This window comes from Amborella trichopoda, chromosome 7 (genome assembly GCF_054954075.1).
Source record: "Amborella trichopoda isolate Santa Cruz 75 chromosome 7, AtrichopodaSantaCruz75HAP2 v2.0, whole genome shotgun sequence".
NCBI lineage: Eukaryota > Viridiplantae > Streptophyta > Magnoliopsida > Amborellales > Amborellaceae > Amborella > Amborella trichopoda.
In genome coordinates, this window is record NC_142342.1 from 43,004,410 (window position 1) to 43,021,774 (window position 17,365).

Here is a 17,365-nt window from a genome sequence, read left to right on the forward strand (position 1 = left end):
TAACACATATTCAGGTCTGGTCCAAGTCCATTGCCACCCCTATTACCAAATGTAAGTATCAGTACGAGAGGGGAAGTTTTTGGCTCTTGAAACTCAAGAGAGAACGATTTTTTTTTTATGGGGACAAAGTTGATCTTGCTCCAAAAGAGACATCAATCAGCCCATGCAACTCCAAAAGACTTAACAAAAATTTCATGGATCATATAAAAAAGGGGAGTGATTTTATGTATTGTACATACACCATAATAGAATGTATCTAAATTTTCGATCGTTCATTCTAATGATCAACAAATCTTAAAATTGGTTACTTAGTAGAGCGTGTGAATGATTTTTAAGTTTATTTTTTTGACCTTTATGGCCCGTCTCTCTTCCCCGGTTGAAACCTGCTCACATGTCTCTCTCTATCTTGCTCTCCTCTAATTTGCGTGTTGCTCACAATCCTCGGCACTCCAAAGCAATATAGGAAACATTGAACTAGAATGGTTAACCGGATATGGCCCTGAAGCGTTTCAATCGGTCTAATCGGTAAACTGACCTGTTCAACCGTTCGAATCGAGCAAGTCTTAGGTAGTAAAAAAATGTTAAAAAAATATAAAAAATATATTTAAAGAGTGACTAAATAAATCTCGAACTAAAAAGTTTTTTTTTTTTTTTCTTGAAAATAATCATTTGATTATACACACATTGATTCCAAAATTTCGAATCATACAAGTCCTCGTAAGTTTCTACGTGATTTACGGTTTACTCCTGCGGGCTTGCTCTATATTTTTAATAAAGGAAATCTAACCTTTTACTATCGAGGTAAGGTGCACCTCATAAATCCAATAGAAAAGAGTGATCTAAAGTTGGAAAATATTATAATTGATCACCTTCAACCTCGATGTGTATGGATATAATGTAACATAATAATTCAAAGTTTTTAAAATAGTACATCTTATAACAAGTTATTTAGATATTAAATGAAGTGAAAAGTTTCTATACTTTCCCTACAGCATAGAAGATCTATGCTTCATCTACCATCCAGCCGTCCAATTTTGATCAAGAGAGCTACTCACCGTTTGATCTTAGATCTGACGTCTCAGAGTATTTTAATTTTTTTAATATAAATTAGATGAATATGAAATTCAGTATGTGCTTTCTTCTCATTGGGGCGCACCTATAAAAAAATATTTAAAATAATTTTTCGATAAAATATAATGATCAAAATACCTTTTAAACTTTTAAAGGTATTTTGGTCATTTTATTTTATTGGAAATATTTTTTTTATATTTTGAGCTAGTGTGAGTTTAATAGAGGATTGGACATACAAAATTTGGTGTCACAATAGTTTATAAAAATAAAAATAAAAATAAAATAGTATAGAGACGACATTGTGATTTGGGCAATCTTAGCCCTCCATTCAGATCGGAAGTTTCAATAAGGAGAAGTATATAAGTTTTATGTACTAGGGGAAACATAGAAAGCTTGTTTTTAATGCAGTTTTTATAAAACCTAAGCTTTATGAAAATAAATAAAGCCTCACATGGAATCCTAATATGGAAAGTACTTTGGGCATTCGAAATCTCCATGATGGTTAAAAAAACAGTTTTTGTCACTAATAATGAATTTTAAAGTTCAAAAAGTTAGTACAAACCTTGCCTATTCATGATATAGCAAGATCAATAGTTGAGATAATGTGTTGTAATATATATTATTTTTAGAGCTTGAAATCTTAATTTTTGTTTTACAAATATAATGATTGAGGCTGAGATTTATTTATTTTGATCGGGCTGCAGCCGCATCCAAATAATTTTTTTTATTGAGAAGGAAGGTCCTGAAGGATATTTCTATCAGTATCAAGGGTATATCCGTCACTTTGTTTTCCTTTCCGTCTGACCAGTGACTTGTAAGCGACTTGCAGTTGGACACTTCGATTGTCACCTTCCACCATCACAGATTTCACGAACTCTTAAACCCTAATTCCTGTCCATTTTAACCTCAAAATCCCAAAGTCTATTTCTCTATTGTCATTTTACCTTTTTGATACAATTCAGGAGCCATAATTTATGCATCCTTAATTTCAATCCAGAAACCCTCTTCCAAACCCCAATGCTCTTAACATTTTTTTCTTCAAAAACCCTAATTCCATGATCATCATTTGGTAAGAGCTGTGGATGTTGTTTCTCACTAGCCCTTGGTAGCTCCACACGATTCCCAGGTACCCAAGTTTTCTTTTAGTTGTTTTCTTCATTTTCTTTTTTTATGAATTCCTTGCCAAAATTTCAAAGTTCAAACCTTTTTATATTTTGAGATTCGTTAATGTTAATTTCCAAGATTTAATTCCTGTGTACTTGATTATCTTGTTGTCTTTTAATCTGATAACGATTTTGTTGAGAATTTGGTTTATTGGCCGATGATTAAAAAACAAAATGGTTTATTGGTAAGTGCAGAAAGATGATTTTCTTTCTTTTGGGGTTAAAATCCAGCAATGTCAGTGTCTGTGATGAAATTATGGTGCTTCTGTTTGTTGTTATTAATTTCTGAATTTTACTAATAATTCATTCTTGTCGCTTGGATGCTGATTAAGTCCATGAAGTTAGTGGATGAGAACCAATTTACTAGAATAAATGCATGTTTGATTGCTTTATTTTGTGGGTTACTACAGTTTTTTTATCTTATTCTGGTTACTCTTTTCTGAAGTGTTCAGTAAAGGAAGCATGTACATAACCTTGAGAGTGCTCTTCAAAATCATTTGGTTTGGGAAATTTTCAAATTTTAAAAATTTTGATCAGAGATTCTATATCCTTGAACAAATGGACACTTTCTTTTTAAAATTATTTTTTGATTTGTTTGGTATATCGCGAAAGGAACCCAAGACTTTAGTGTTTCCGCATTCATGTGCCATTCATTAAGCCCGACCAATATAGCATTATGTTTGACTATCATCGAAGTTTTAAATTTAAGGATCTGTCAGTTGAGCATAGGAGTTACCTCATGATGACTATCAATTTTCGTAATCTACTTTGGTGGGGTTTGGGTTGCTTATTGACAGTTTGGACTTGGGGGCATAAAAGCATCGTAAAAATCATTTTCTTTAATTTCTAGTGTCTAATAATAATAATGGGGTTTATACTTCATAGTGATGGTTTGTTAGTTCAAGAAGGATGGACACATAAATTCTCAAAACAATGAGAAGTTTTTAGTTTGCCGTGGCCATGTGAGTTTCTTGGTGCTCAGGGATTTTCAATGTTCAAAAACTCGGCCTAGTTGACTCAAACTCAGCCTCAACACCCTTTCAAGGCAAGTATAATGTACAGATTTGGGATATATAAAAAATATGGTGCCAACCTTACTAATAGAGGTAAGGTTGCAATGTTCTCCACTATCCATTTTAGTTGGACGATGCAGATATGACAGGTCTTTTAAGACATGGTCAAAAAGTGGCATGTCTTTTAAGATAGTAACAAATCAACACATCCAAATAAAATAGAAGTTGTAGATTACTATAACCTTACTTCGGTTGCAACTTTATACAATTTATATAAACTTTTTCAATAAAAGAATATAAATAATTATATTTTGTTATAAAAATTAACTGATGCATAATTATGCAATGTTTCAAAAAAATTCTAGGTGGCCCCTAGACAGTCAGCCTGGCACCCAGAACCTCAAGTGCCCTAACATGAAATTTTTTGAAATTTGCATATATATGTGTGTGTGTGTGGTTATGTGTATATATATGCAGATATTTGTGCTAATTTTGTATTTTTTTGCATATATATATATATATATATATATATATATATATATATATATATATATATATATATATATATATATATATATTTATGCAAAAAGTTTATATAAGGATGCAACCTTATAATGTAGAATGCAAAAAGTTTATATAAGGATGCAACCTTATAATGTAGAACTACGGATGCACTTGAAAATCCATCGGAAAAGGTAGTTTTAATGTTGAAAAACCCTTTGATTGATCATCTCGGCATCGAGATGTATGACCATGAAAAATAAAAAGATTTTAAGTATAAAAAATAGTGCATTTTACAACATATTATCTACACTGTCATTTTCAAGATTTTCATATGTTTATAGATCTACTTGATTTGAACCGTTTTTTAAATTTTAAATTTTATAATTAGATATAAAAATAGATTTGAGGTAATCCTAAGAGCATTTTACATCAAAATTATATAACATGATAAAATTTGAAGGTGCACCTTGCCTCTACAGCTACGGATGCATCCGTATGCCAACTGCACCCTATACATATATATGGTAAGTAACTTTTTCCATGCAAATTGATACACATAAATGTTGAAACACATTCAAAACCTTAAATCATTGAAATTTTATTGAAAAAACATAAACAGGTCCATGGTGTATTAGTCTCCACTCACCAAATCCATAGTCCATAGTGACACACGATCATGATACACAAAAAAAGTGAAGATGAAAGACAAAAGAAAAATATAAAATCAATTACCCAAATGTCCAATACATTTTAAAAGCAATTGATTTGGGCTGTTTGTAGAGTTTTTTTTTTCCCCCCCCTCTTTTCACTTTAGGGGTTTAGAATACTCCCTATACTCTTTTAAGACAACTTCGTGGTTCAAAATGACCCAAAATGCCTTAAGGGCCATTTTTATTACACAAAAAATGTGCCCAGGCACTGGGTGGTATGCACCTACATAGGCACCTGCATGGGACGCCTGGGCAGGCACCCAAGTACTGGAGTCCAAGGAGGGCTGCCCAGGCCTAGGCGTGTGCCCTAGGGTCCCTTGGGCACCTAGGTGGTGGGCGGCCTGTCTTTTTTAACTATGTACTTATGTTTCCATATAGTTGTTAATTTTTTATGATGATTTGTGAATTTTTCTTTTTTTCTGTTTTTCAAGTTATAAATCAATTTCATATTCCATCTTGTATATAAGTTTTTCAAGTTATAAATCAATTTCATATTCCATCTTGTATATAAGTTTTTCCATCCTTTCTAGACTTTTAATTCTATTTATAAATTATTTTGCTTTTTACTGTTTTTTAGCAAATATTATTTATTTTATTTTGCGATTTTTTAACCCTTTTTAGGTCGTAATGACTCAGCGAGTCTCAACTTGCCCGAGTTACCCTGCTCAGTTAAGTGTCGAGTTCAGTGCCCGAGCCTAGTTCTTTAATATTGGTTTATTTTCCTTTTGAGATGTTAGTTTTTATTTTTGAGCTTGCAGAGATGTTGACAACTGCAATTGGACTGAGGGAATGTGATGAATCAAACCAAGTATTATTAGAAGATCTGGCCTCTGAATTGGAAGATGAGGAAGCTGATATTTCTGGGAAGATACTCTATATGGCCTCTTTTGAGGAACTTGAGGGAAGCCATGTGATATATGACACAGTTGTCTGGGTCCTTATCTCTCTACTTCTTGTTCTAGCTTGGGGTGTGGGAATATTGATGCTCTTATATCTACCCTTCAAAAGATACATTTTAAGGAAGGATATCCATTCCCGTAAACTCTATGTTACATGCAACGAAATAGTTTACAAGGTCCTCTCTCTCTCTCTCTCTCTCTCTCTCTCTCTCTCTCTCTCTCTCTCATGTTTGTATCTGTGTTTTCCTCCTTCCTTTTGTTTTTTATTAGTTCATAGTTAGACATTCACAATTTTTTGTCCCTGGGGAATGTGTCATACAAAGGTGATTTTTGCTAATTATGTGAATGGTATGATTTTCTAAAGGCGAAGCGACCTTCGTTCTTACCCTTTTGGGGCTTCACAACAATTGAGAAACACATACCTCTTCCTCTCGTTATTGATGTCATCATAGAACAAGGTATGCAATCCAAATTCAAGTACTTTAGTTTACTCGGCATTCAATGAGTACCACATGCCTAATCTTCTTACTCAAATTCTTCAGCTACTCTCTCTCTCTCCCCCCACCCCCCCCCCTCCCCCTCAATGCGCATCAATGTGAATGTGCCTCATGTTACAGGTTGCTTGCAGACTTTATACGGAATACACACATTCAGAGTGGAAAGTGTAGCACATGGGAAAGCTGCACATGTGGATGAACTACAGATTCAAGGGGTCTGGGATCCAGGCCTCCTTAGGAAGGTAACCTAGAATCTTATGTGTTTTTATAAATAGGGTAGCATCGGTTGCATATCAATTTTTAGCCCAAGTTTAGCAACTTCCTTCCATTAATTTTTAGCTTTTTGCACCTTAGGCTGACAAAAATCTATTGAGAATTGCATATATTTACACTTCTTATTAAATGTGCATTGTAAAACTCTGATACTAAAATTGTACCTATCTTATTTTTTCATAATTAGTAATAGTAAATTTTCATAAAAACATGGTCAACTTCTAGTGCCCTAAATAGACTAGAGCTAACCATAAAATTAAAAATTTTACACTTATTTTGCATCTAATTTTGTGAATACCATTGGAACATAGAAGAGATAAATATATAGTTTAAATTTGCTTGAACTTGAAAAAGAAGAAGAAGTATTGCATTTTTGGGAAGGCTATAACCATTCCCTGAGATAAAATTTCATGTCTGTCCGTTTTTTTGCCCACACGAGCTTGCATGCACACTCATGTGAGTAACAGGTATATCCGTTAGAAATGCTTACTACATTATGATTGTGTAGTTGCAATGTAGTATTATTGTTGAAAATATCACCATTCTATCTTGTTGCATAATTTGCAAACTGATCCATTTTCTCCTAGCTTGTTATGATAGATGAAAATATCACTGTGATTCTAAGAACCATTCCACAGCAGATCTTACAAGGACTCAGATTCTGTCAATTATGCATTATCTAAAGATATAGGAGGTGCTGGTACTAAGAAAAAGTGGTCTAGTGGTTAGTTTTTTATGGTTATTATGCACATTAGTGCCCAGAATCTGATTAAACACACACAGAGAGAGAGAGAGAGAGAGAGGAGTTAGTTTGGACTTTGTTTCAGGTTTAAGAAATTTAGTTTTATTTCCTATGATATGCAGAAATTATGTATTTTCAAAATCAGATAAAGTGGTTCACTCCTTGAGAAAAGAGTGACAAATTCCATGATTGTTCTTTGTTACATTTGTGCAGGTGATTGTTACTGAAGCTGCTAATTGTATGCAAGAAATTGGGGCGAGCAAGAAGCCTATGATGAGTACCAGCGATGGAGAACCTCTATTAACTCCCACTGGATCAATCATTGAAACCCAAGCAATTGGCAAACCACAACCACCTAATTGGAAGGTAAATCAAAATAATAACTTTTCTGCAATTGCACCAATGGCCGGTTCACTGTTTTAATGCCATACTGCTTATTGATAACTTTCTGGACATTTTTCCATCTCTCACCTTATAGATTGAATAGCTTGCAAGATATTCTGAGCTAGTTTCTGGCACTTAATAGCCATAAGACTTCACACTTACTGAAGCATCCCCATGGTTGCCTTTAGCTTTAAGGCATTCATTCTAGCCAATTTTTTTCAAGTTTATCCTAAATGATAGAAATGTCACGGTTGTGTTTATATATTATTTAATCGACTTTTATCAACTAAAAAAAGGAAAGAACAGCTTTCCATGTTTCAATTGTTTAAAAAGAAGCTACCAACCTCATTTGTGTAGGCCACACCATCTCCAAGGCGTGGTTTTCGCGAAGGATTTGTTCATACTGATGTGCTGCTACATAAGCTTGAAGAAGTTGAACAGTCGGTGAAGGTATGCAATGTGATTTTTATCTAATTTTTATTTTTTCTGTTTTGATGTTTCTGGCCACCTGATTGCAGTTCGAACCAATTCTATTAGAACCGGCCCAGATCACTAAATTGATCAGGGGTCCAATCCAGTCAAAGCTGGACTAAACGCTAGCAAGAGCAATAGCAAGCGCTAGCTTGAGGTAGTAGTGGCCAAGACTTAGCCAGTCTCGCACTAGACCGTACGGAGTCACTTACCAGCACTAGTTCGTACCTTAGCTAGCTAGCAAGGCACCGTTGATCAAACCGATTGAACTAGATTTTAAGAAAACAAAAAAATAGGAAGAAGAGCTTAACATTTGAAATCATCATCATCATCATCATCATCATCATCATCAGGATTCATGAAAAAATATTGCAAAAGTTTTATGTTGGAACCCTCCTCTGTCTGGGATTGGAACCGACATTGACCGACATGGGACCGGCCATGGTAAAGTTATCGTAACTTATGAAATATATTACAAAAACGAAAGAAAAATGGAAACGAGGCTCTAGACAAGGTGATCAGGGCATGCAGACCTACGACATGACATCAATTATTCCAATCCTACCTACCCAAGTTAATACAAAAATAATAATAAAAATAAGAGCAATGAGTTCATGCAACCGTTGTATAGTAATATGATGCAACAACCTTAAAAAACCATCTTATGGTCAGTTGTTTGATCCAAATTTTGAAATATACACTCTTTTCATTCTAATGAACAGTTACAAAAAAAAAATTGAAAATAAATCTAGAAAGTATTTTTTTAGCCCAATTAACATAGGCCGTTCATTTTGGTGAGATGTTTAGATCTAGGCTTTAGAATGATTTTTTCATTTCCAATTTTTTTGGATGGCTTTATTATCATTAGGTGTACAAAGTTAAAAAATTAAAAAATGATTTTTAGTTTATAAAGGCTAAGATCTTGAAATTCATAAAATGAATGCTCTATATTCGTTTTTGGAGGGGACTCATTTTGACCATAGGGGTTCAAATTGAACTTTTGGTTTTTTTGGTGGATTGATTATTGAGATGAAGAGTGTGTACAAAATTTGAGATCATACAAATGCCACAAACATGGTTTTCTAGAAGTAGCGTTGCATTATACTATGATACAACCGTTATATTGGATCATTATTTTAAAAATAATGGTGCTCCCGCTTGTTTTGTTGGTCCAATTGGTCAAAATTGACGAGTTTGATCTATCCAACCTTGTACCAAAATCGGTTTTTTCTTCGACCTACGAAGGCTCGGTGCGGTCTAATCAGTTGGTGCCATCCACTCTTAATGATACTGATTTGGACTTTGAATTTTTTTTGTAGAGAGAGAGAGAGAGGGAGGTTCATTTGGTGATTCAATATGAGAGAGTTCTCTACAGCTGTGATCACACAGGTTTTTGACAATAAAATCAGGTGACAAGTAGGATGGTGACCGATTGAATGAACCTTACCTATTATAGCACGTGACTGTCTCAAATTGTGCTGAAAACTGAGTAGAGAGAGAGAGAGAGTGCGATATTGATGATTTAATCTCTGAGAGCCTTCCTAGAAGAGTGACGAACATATCCGATCTGCTACCTATTACAGCATGTTGGTCAAACAGAAGAAAAATGTGGCTGAAAACTGTGTTAAAACTGGATGTGCTCATTTCTCTCATAGTAAATGCTCTCTGCTGATCTTTATATATTGAATTTACGACTTGGAGCTTGCTAATGCAATCCACAAATATGTTATTAGTTCTTTGCTTAATTTATCGGTTCCTTTTCACACATATGTTATTCGTTCTTTGCTTAATTTATTGGTTCCTTTTGTTTCTCAACAGAAAATTGAATCGATCGTGGAGAGATCGCAATCAAAGAAACCACAGGATGGCAGTTGATTCTATCTATGCATGACACGAAAAGGACTATAGTCGCTGTATTTTTTTTATATTGATTTTTTTCTTTTTTTTTTGTGAAATTGAATGTCTTGTATATGAAATATTGTTTTCGTGCAGTGGCAATATGTTTCTGTGGATTAGATCTCTTCTAAATGAAAAGTCAGAAGTGATGATGGATGAGATAGAAAGAGAGCATTTCAGTCCTAAATGGGAAATGAGAGAGCATGTCAGTCCTAAATGCAAAATTGAGAAGGCATGTCCTTTACCAAATTTTATGTTTTGAGAGAGAGATATTGCATTTTCCTTGAGATAAAAAAGAAAATTATGCACTCCTCGCTTTTTTTTTTCTATTACGCTTGTGGTACTCATTTGATTTTACTTTGACATAAAACATTGCAAACAGTTGGTCTTCATTATTGCTTTTATTATTGCATTGCCGTACTATGTTCAATTCACAAACTTATATTTATGAATGTAATTTCTTAATGTTGGCCTTTATGGCCTTCTTTTTCTTTTTTTTACAATGTTTTCAAGTGAGAAAATTAATCTTATTATGGGTAAACGCATGTTTGTGGAAGTGCTTGAATTGGGATGGGATATCAATGCGACTGGATTCCATCCATTTTGATTTTAAATTTTGTTTTAATGTTTCATGGACCTATTTTTTCAAATAATTTAGGAATTAGTTTTTTTTTTTTTTGAATGTATCAGTAGGGTGGTGTTTTTTTTTAAGGTATTAGTAGGGTGTTGTCAAATGTGATGACTGACTATGGTATGGGAATAGCTACCACTACGACCCAGCCCCATTCCCAATGTAGAGAGAGAGAGATGCAAAACATGCAACAGTACCCCCATAACAACAGCCAAACAAGAAGAGAATTTCCAAGAAATCCGATAACAAACTGGCAAAAAGTAACCATGCATGATGCATCAACTATTCCAAGTTACACGTTTGCTCTGTGACTACATACAACGCATCAAGGTTCTCGGTAGCAAAATTTAGAAGACATGACAAACAAAGATTATCAAGATTCTAGAGTAAGAAACTCAAAAGTTTCCTAGAAACTACTAACAAACTCGAAGCGAAGATGATCAAAATTCTAGAGTGAGAAACTCAAAAGTTCCAGAGAAACCAATAACAAACTCGATGCGAGTAGCTTTCATGCATCAACTATTCCAAGTTATATGTTTGGTATATGACTTGCATTCAACTCATCAAGGTTCTCAGTAGCAGAACTAAGCATTCATGACAAATGAAGATAATCAAGATTCTGGAATAAGAAACTCAAAAAGATTCTGGAAAAAGAAACCCACTCAAAGCCAACAATATATATTCACCGACTATTTCAAGTCAAGTTTGCTCTATGATTTCTTTCAATGCATCAAGCCAGTATTTTATAACATAAACTAAAGCCTCTTTATACCATAACAAGAGTTTATTGACTACATGAACAAAGATAACTTTTCTTCAAAGTCTATGATTGAGTAAAATACATAACTCGAAAAAACCGTTCCCTTCATGAAAATTCTAGAGTGAGACACTTGAATAACTTATTCACCAAACCATCTCTGGTTACACAGTTCTGACACTGTTCAACCACAAGAAGTGCGTATATCGTAAAATCCAGTGAGGTCTACATCCACTACTGAAGATTTCATATTCTATAGCAAGTTTCTTTGAACTAAACAAACATAACATTACATAAATAAAATGAGAAACCCACTATAATTATGACACAGGAAAACAATGCAAAGAGCTCACTCTTTAGCCCCTTCCTTCACTTCCTCGGAGTGAGAATTCTCGACTGGCGCTTCTTTTGGAGCATCTTCTACAACTTTTTCAGTGTTGTCAGTTGTTTCGGGGGCTTCACCGGTAGACCCATCAGTCACGGGTACTGTTTCCTTCTTAATCTGCCCCACTTTGACATATTTGCTCATGAATTTATACTCCCAATCTTGGAGAGCATCGAGCTCGAAAGGCCCTAGGCCTTCGATGTCACCTGTCAAATCCTCCTTCTCAAAAGACATCTTGGCAAGGGCTCTACTTGCATCTTTGCCAGCAAAGAGTGCATATGGTCCCCCAGGCCCATAAAACATTCTGTCCAAATATATAAAGCAAAAGAATAAACCAAGCTTCAGACATTAAGAATTTTGTTTTTGTAAGAGTCAACAATTTCCTTTTCACAAGTGGTGACCTTTTTATTTGATAAGGAGGATTTTGTTGACAGCAACTTATCTCATAACATAATGATAGCGGCGACATATTACTAACAGCATGAAAATAACATAAGATCTAGAAAAACAATCAGCAGGTGCCTATAACAATATAAAAACCTCAAACCGCAACAAAAAATGAGAGAATATTAATTATTGGAATTAGAAATTAAAACTGTAATTAGAAACTTAAAGTTTTGTATCAATAATCCAACTTCATGAAATTAGCCCCAAGAATCACCAAAAGAAGTTAGCCTAAAGGAACCCCGATGCACATGCCAAACCACTTGGAAAAACCTAAAAATAAACTACTTTTTCATTTTTCAAACCCCAACCCTCTACACAACAAGAACAAAAGCAGCACCAGCAGCAGCACTAACAATATTTGCTATCAATTTTAATACCACTGTACAATTTGGCAATGGAAAGCACAACTCAAAACATGGAATGAAAGATATGTCACCCTCTACCATCATATTAGCACAATTAGTAAGAAACTCTGTCCATGGTTCAGAATAGAAACTAAGAGACAGATAGACAACTCTTGGAGTAGAAAAAACCATTACGAACTGTCATATTAGCAGAATCAATGACAAACACTGTCCATAGCCAAGAATGGAAAATAACATACAGAAAGACAAACATTTTAATGTCATCGTAACAAATCTAATACATCTTCTTTTGAAATTTTTACAATGACATTAAGAATAAAGATAAACATCAACAGTGAGGTCAATAAATACTTATAGCTATGATAATATTTCATTAGCAAAAGCTATTTATATGGAAAAGGAAAACAGAAATAAAAAATAATACACAATCAACCAGTTAACTAAATCGCTTTCTCATAACTAAAGCAGCTTGGGCACATAAGATCTTAGCCAGAGTTCGAGACTGAAGAAAGTCTTAGGAAATGTGGTATGAACATCAATATCAAGATCAATAATTACTTGTGCTATTTCATTGACAAAAGCTATATATTTGGAAAAGAAAACAGCAATAGAGTGATGCATCAACCAGTTAACTAACATCACATTATGATTATTAGAATCAGATTGGCCACTTAACATCTTGGCCAAAGTCCTCTCCATGAGACTGAAGAAGGTCCTAGGAAATGTTGTATTGATGTGCAATGGTTGCACAAAGAAGCAGGACTTGTACAGGAAGAAGCATGGGTGGAGAAAATAATTGAAGGAACTAGGAATTCCTAAATAACCTCATTGAAATTATGGATTTCACAAATAGGTGGGGTATTTGTACCAATGGATGTTTTCCTTGGCCTATTTATCAGTCTCAGTTTACAGGAGTTTGATATGATTTTTTGCTGGCCTATTTATCAATCTCGGTCTACAGGAGTCTGATATGATTTTTCATCATATTTCTATCGATCCTCATCACCAAAGAGCTTTCCCACAACATCATTAAGGAGACTCATGTGTTATTAAGATCTTTACAAACAAAAAAAAGAACTGTCGTGGTTCATGTTTGACATTGAGGGTTTTAAAATTGAGGGTTACCATTTTCCTTAAAAATAAAAAATAAATAAATAGGGGACCTATGGTTATCCATCTCAGAATGTTAACAACACACTCATCGCCACTTGGATCTCTACCTTTGTGCCAAAAATCTTAAGAAAGCTTGTGGTATCCAGTTTAGAATGCAATGAAGGTAGACCGATTAGCAGAAGAACCTATACATGTCATTGTGAGGATGGATTATGCTTATTGAACCCACTCAGACAAATGACTTGTAACACCTGTGGTCCTTATATTAGATGTTACAAGACATTTGTGGAAGTGGGTTCAATAAACATGATCCATCCACACAATGACATATACCACAAGGACATACCTTCAAGGAAAAACAAAAATTTGATACAAGGATATGAACTTAATGGTAGGTCATGTCCCTGTATCAGATGTTGAGACATGTGGCTAAGAAGTTGGAGAGAACCTTTCCCCCTTTTCTTGTATTGGACAGAATTTAGTGAGCGTTGCTTTGGAAAGGTGGCAGCAAGGCTTTCAAATTTCATTGTATGCAACAATAAGAAGTATTATTAGGAGAGAAAATGGAGAGAACTTTTCCTCCTTTTCTTATAACAAAGTGAAGAGAATTTAGTGAGAGTGACTACGCAAAAGTGGTAGCAAGGGTTTCAAATTCATTGTGTGCAACAATAACAAACATATAGAGGAAAAAGATAAGGTAGAGGGGAGTTAGAAGATTCAAATAAGCAGTAAGGTGGGTGATGATAGTAGAATTAAATTTTGAGATAACCTTTCACAGGGGAAGAAGCCACTTCTCCTTTCTGCTACACTTGAGTTTGCCTGGTGGGCATGTGCTATTCCACAGTGTCAAAGACTAAAAACCTTTTGCGTATAGGACTAATGGTATCATCCTACTTTCCTTTTTCCCTATGTTACATGGATTCTTCGACAAGCGTCCTGTACCCATCTTCGATACTTACGAACACGTGTAAGGGTATGGATTCTTCAAGTTCAATAATACTGGAAAGAACTTGTTGCTTTTACTATTAATCACATAAATAGAATTAGAATTTATTTAATTCTAACCATGCATTCATTAACAAGCACTAAACTCTTTCTTTTTTCTGTGAATTAAGAAAAGATCTTGCTATTTCTTCTTCATACTTTGCATTCAATGTCAAATATATATATACATATGACATTGAATCCTACGTTACTTATTAGGGCTCGAAGAATCGGACACCCTATGTCCGTGTCCTACACTGACACTTATCCATATCCATGCAACATAGCTTTTTTCTGCCTATGTTCTATTATTTTTCAGAAAAGTTACTAGAGGGAAATTCACTGAATATCATTAGGTGGGTGCAATGTGATGACCCAATACCTAGAGTATTATAGTTAATTTGGAAAATCTATAACAATGAAGGCATTGTGTTTTTTATTGTTATTATGTCTATCACCCATATCTTAAGGAAGTTAACTTAATTTGGAAAATCTATAACATTGTAGGCGTAATTAAACATCTGATGAACTTTTAGGCAGTGTTCCAGGATTCGAGCAAGTAACTCAGATTCGTCCTATGGGCGAGGCTGAACCCACCCTCATAAAAGTCGGAAACAATATAAATGAAAAAAAAAAAACAGTAGAAAACTTGGGAAACACCATTATATTTGTTAGAAATGAAATTTTAGATGATTTTGGTAGTTTTTATGATGATTTGAGAACTTATATATGTTTTCCCTTTTATTTACTTTTATGGAAATATTTAATACCTAAATAAATAATTTCAATAACCAATGGGTTTATGGAAATTTTTCATCTTCTTAGTCTTCTAATTCTCTCTATTACCTCTTTTATTTTTTATTTTCTTAACTATTTTATTTTATTTACGATTTCTTTTGACCTCTTTTTGGTTGTAAATGACTCGGCCAAGTGCGAGTCACTCACCTTGGCCACGACAAGTTTCCGAACCCAGCTTTTAGGAAATCCCTGCATCGCCTAAATAATGCCACAGTCCATAATTATTCTTTCATATTATGTTAGATGTGAAAGAAGAAATAACAAAAAGAAAATGGTTTTGTGATAGAATAAAAGTAAAATAAAAATGCGGCTTATTTCATGAAAAGTTGCTCTTTGATACTCATTGACTGGGGAGGATATGATGTAATAAAATAGCTTTGTGATACCCATTATATGATGATAGAATGATGGTGATAATAGTGTTAGGGACCAGTGATCCAAAACTTGCCCATCCAAAATCCAAATCAGGAACCCCACCCCACGTCAGATCACATTGGGAGGGTGAAGTTTTCCAATTTCCGATTTCCTTGTACAAATTCCCAGTCCGACTTAGGAATCATCCGAGCCGCACCAGGGGGCCTCAGCCTAAGACCCCTGATACTTTGGAGTTCGAGTCTGACTTTTTAAGCAACACCATTAGGGATACAACTACCACCACCACAATAATACTACTTCAAAAATACCACTTAAAGGCATTAGTCCTCCAACCACAATATATGAACCAGTAAAACTGGATAAAATAAAATAAAAAGTAAAGGAATTTTTCTGAGTGATAAAAAGAAAAAAAAAAACAGTATTTGACAATTTATGGTCGAATCTAATTAGAGAATAATCACAAACCCCTAAATCACAGCAAAATCCAAGAATCATACGAACCGCAAATACAATAACTAAAGTTAAGAAACATTAAACTGACAAGAACAGATACTACGATTGCTCTTAGCTAAAAGGCCAAGAAAGGTATGATAAAACTAAGAAATATTGCAATAATTTATTTTGACACAATAGAAAATATAGCTTAAATATGAAATCTAGAAATCCGTGGGAAAAAGAATAAAAGATTTTCACACAAATCAAAATAAATTATGTGGAGAACCCAAATATCAAACACACGAATTAATGGAAAAAAATCCACATAAATTAAAGGCATAAGTTAGCAGGGAATCCAACTACGAAACTCAGAAATTCATGGCAAAATAACCAAGAATTTTCACAAAAAAATCACGGAGAAAAATATTAAGAGAGCCTGGATTCAGAGAGAGAATATTCATAATAGAAAACAGGATTCAGAGAGAGAGAAAGCGATTCACAGAGAGACCTAGATGTGTGTGAGAGAACGCTTATAGAGAAACACCCGGATTGAGAGAGAAAGTATCCATAGAGAGACGGATTGAGAGAGAGAGAGTATCCATAGAGAAATAGAGAGAGACCTGGATTGAGAGATATCATAGATCTGTCCTTTGATGGCCATTAATAGGGGTTTCTTAGGATCTGATCCATCGTAAGCGCTGAGCTCTTCCTCGGTGATCTCGCCGAGCTGAACAGGAGGAGGCAATGGCTCCACCTCTTCCAAAGCCTCTCTCGGAGAGGCTCGAACGCTTGGGGTCGAAAAAAAACCGGAGACCAAATGGTAAAGGGTCAAAGCTATGGCCACGACAGTGAAGAAAGTTGCAGGCGACAGACCTGTGTACGCAGTAATGGCCTCTTTAAAGGTCTCCCAGAGTTGCAGAGGAGCCATTTTAGAGAGAGAAAGGAGCTACTTTTGAGAGTATCGAAACGATTTTACTGTCTTAGAGAGAGAAAATTGGGAGGAGAAATATCGCCTTGACTAGACGAGAAAGAGGAGCTGCTTTTGAGGGGCATCGAAAGTTCGAAATGATTTTAATATTGTAGAGAGAGAAAATTGAGAAAAGAATCGACATTTTAGAGAGAGAAAATTGGGAGAGGATGGCAAGAAAAAGGGTAGAAAGAGAGTGCAAAAAGAGGCTAGAAAACAGATCAACTCCTTACGGTGTCGGGAAGGAATTAGAGCTAAATTTAGAGAGAGAAAGAGACTTTGTGGTTTAATTTTAGAGAGAGAAATGGAGGAGAGAGAAGATGCCAAGTACCTAAGGGCCTGTTTGGCTTACTGAAAATAGGACCCTTGGAGTCTCATTTCCATAGAAACAACCCGAGCTGCTGTTTGGTTACTTATAAATATGGAATTGATAGTTCCGCCGGAAGTCTTGTATCTTCATTTTAAGCTACGTTTGAGGAAATGCC

The 17,365-nt window shown here is 34.7% G+C and overlaps 2 protein-coding genes and 1 pseudogene across 5 annotated transcripts; 1 reads left to right on the plus strand and 2 right to left on the minus strand.

The window, feature by feature from the left end:
• Positions 1-1,679: 1,679 nt before the first annotated feature.
• Positions 1,680-9,790, plus strand: LOC18423082 (uncharacterized). 4 transcript variants are annotated; one of them, XM_020671962.2, is made up of 8 exons: positions 1,874-2,197; positions 3,120-3,279; positions 5,220-5,536; positions 5,725-5,818; positions 5,978-6,099; positions 7,086-7,238; positions 7,614-7,706; positions 9,546-9,790. In XM_020671962.2, exons 3-8 carry the CDS (start codon positions 5,222-5,224, stop codon positions 9,600-9,602), a joined length of 834 nt encoding a protein of 277 aa, XP_020527621.1. In that variant the 5' UTR covers positions 1,874-2,197; positions 3,120-3,279; positions 5,220-5,221; the 3' UTR covers positions 9,603-9,790. The 4 variants fall into 4 exon arrangements, with proteins under 4 accessions (XP_006827735.1, XP_020527621.1, XP_020527635.1 ...); XM_020671976.2 differs by having other exon boundaries at positions 1,897-2,197; positions 3,217-3,279; XM_020671969.2 differs by lacking the exon at positions 3,120-3,279 and adding an exon at positions 5,083-5,129 and having other exon boundaries at positions 1,912-2,197.
• Positions 9,791-10,995: 1,205 nt separating this feature from the next.
• On the minus strand, positions 10,996-16,929 carry LOC18423083 (membrane steroid-binding protein 1). Its single transcript, XM_006827673.4, has 2 exons — positions 16,534-16,929; positions 10,996-11,700 (listed from the first exon to the last, which is right to left on the minus strand). Exons 1-2 carry the CDS (start codon positions 16,839-16,841, stop codon positions 11,361-11,363), a joined length of 648 nt encoding a protein of 215 aa, XP_006827736.1. The 5' UTR covers positions 16,842-16,929; the 3' UTR covers positions 10,996-11,360.
• LOC148781447 (U2 spliceosomal RNA) lies at positions 15,967-16,067 on the minus strand (annotated as a pseudogene).
• Positions 16,930-17,365: the final 436 nt, after the last annotated feature.

Excerpts from the sequence above, each read along its gene's own strand:
- LOC18423082 (XM_006827672.4), top strand. The coding sequence starts at position 5,222 with ATGTTGACAACTGCAATTGGACTGAGGGAATGTGATGAATCAAACCAA. Across the intron at positions 5,537-5,724 it reads GCAACGAAATAGTTTACAAG|GCGAAGCGACCTTCGTTCTT; the intron begins GTCCTCTCTCTC and ends GATTTTCTAAAG. Across the intron at positions 7,239-7,613 it reads CACAACCACCTAATTGGAAG|GCCACACCATCTCCAAGGCG; the intron begins GTAAATCAAAAT and ends TCATTTGTGTAG.
- LOC18423083 (XM_006827673.4), bottom strand. The coding sequence starts at position 16,841 with ATGGCTCCTCTGCAACTCTGGGAGACCTTTAAAGAGGCCATTACTGCG. Across the intron at positions 11,701-16,533 it reads TATGATATCTCTCAATCCAG|AATGTTTTATGGGCCTGGGG; the intron begins GTCTCTCTCTAT and ends ATATTTGGACAG.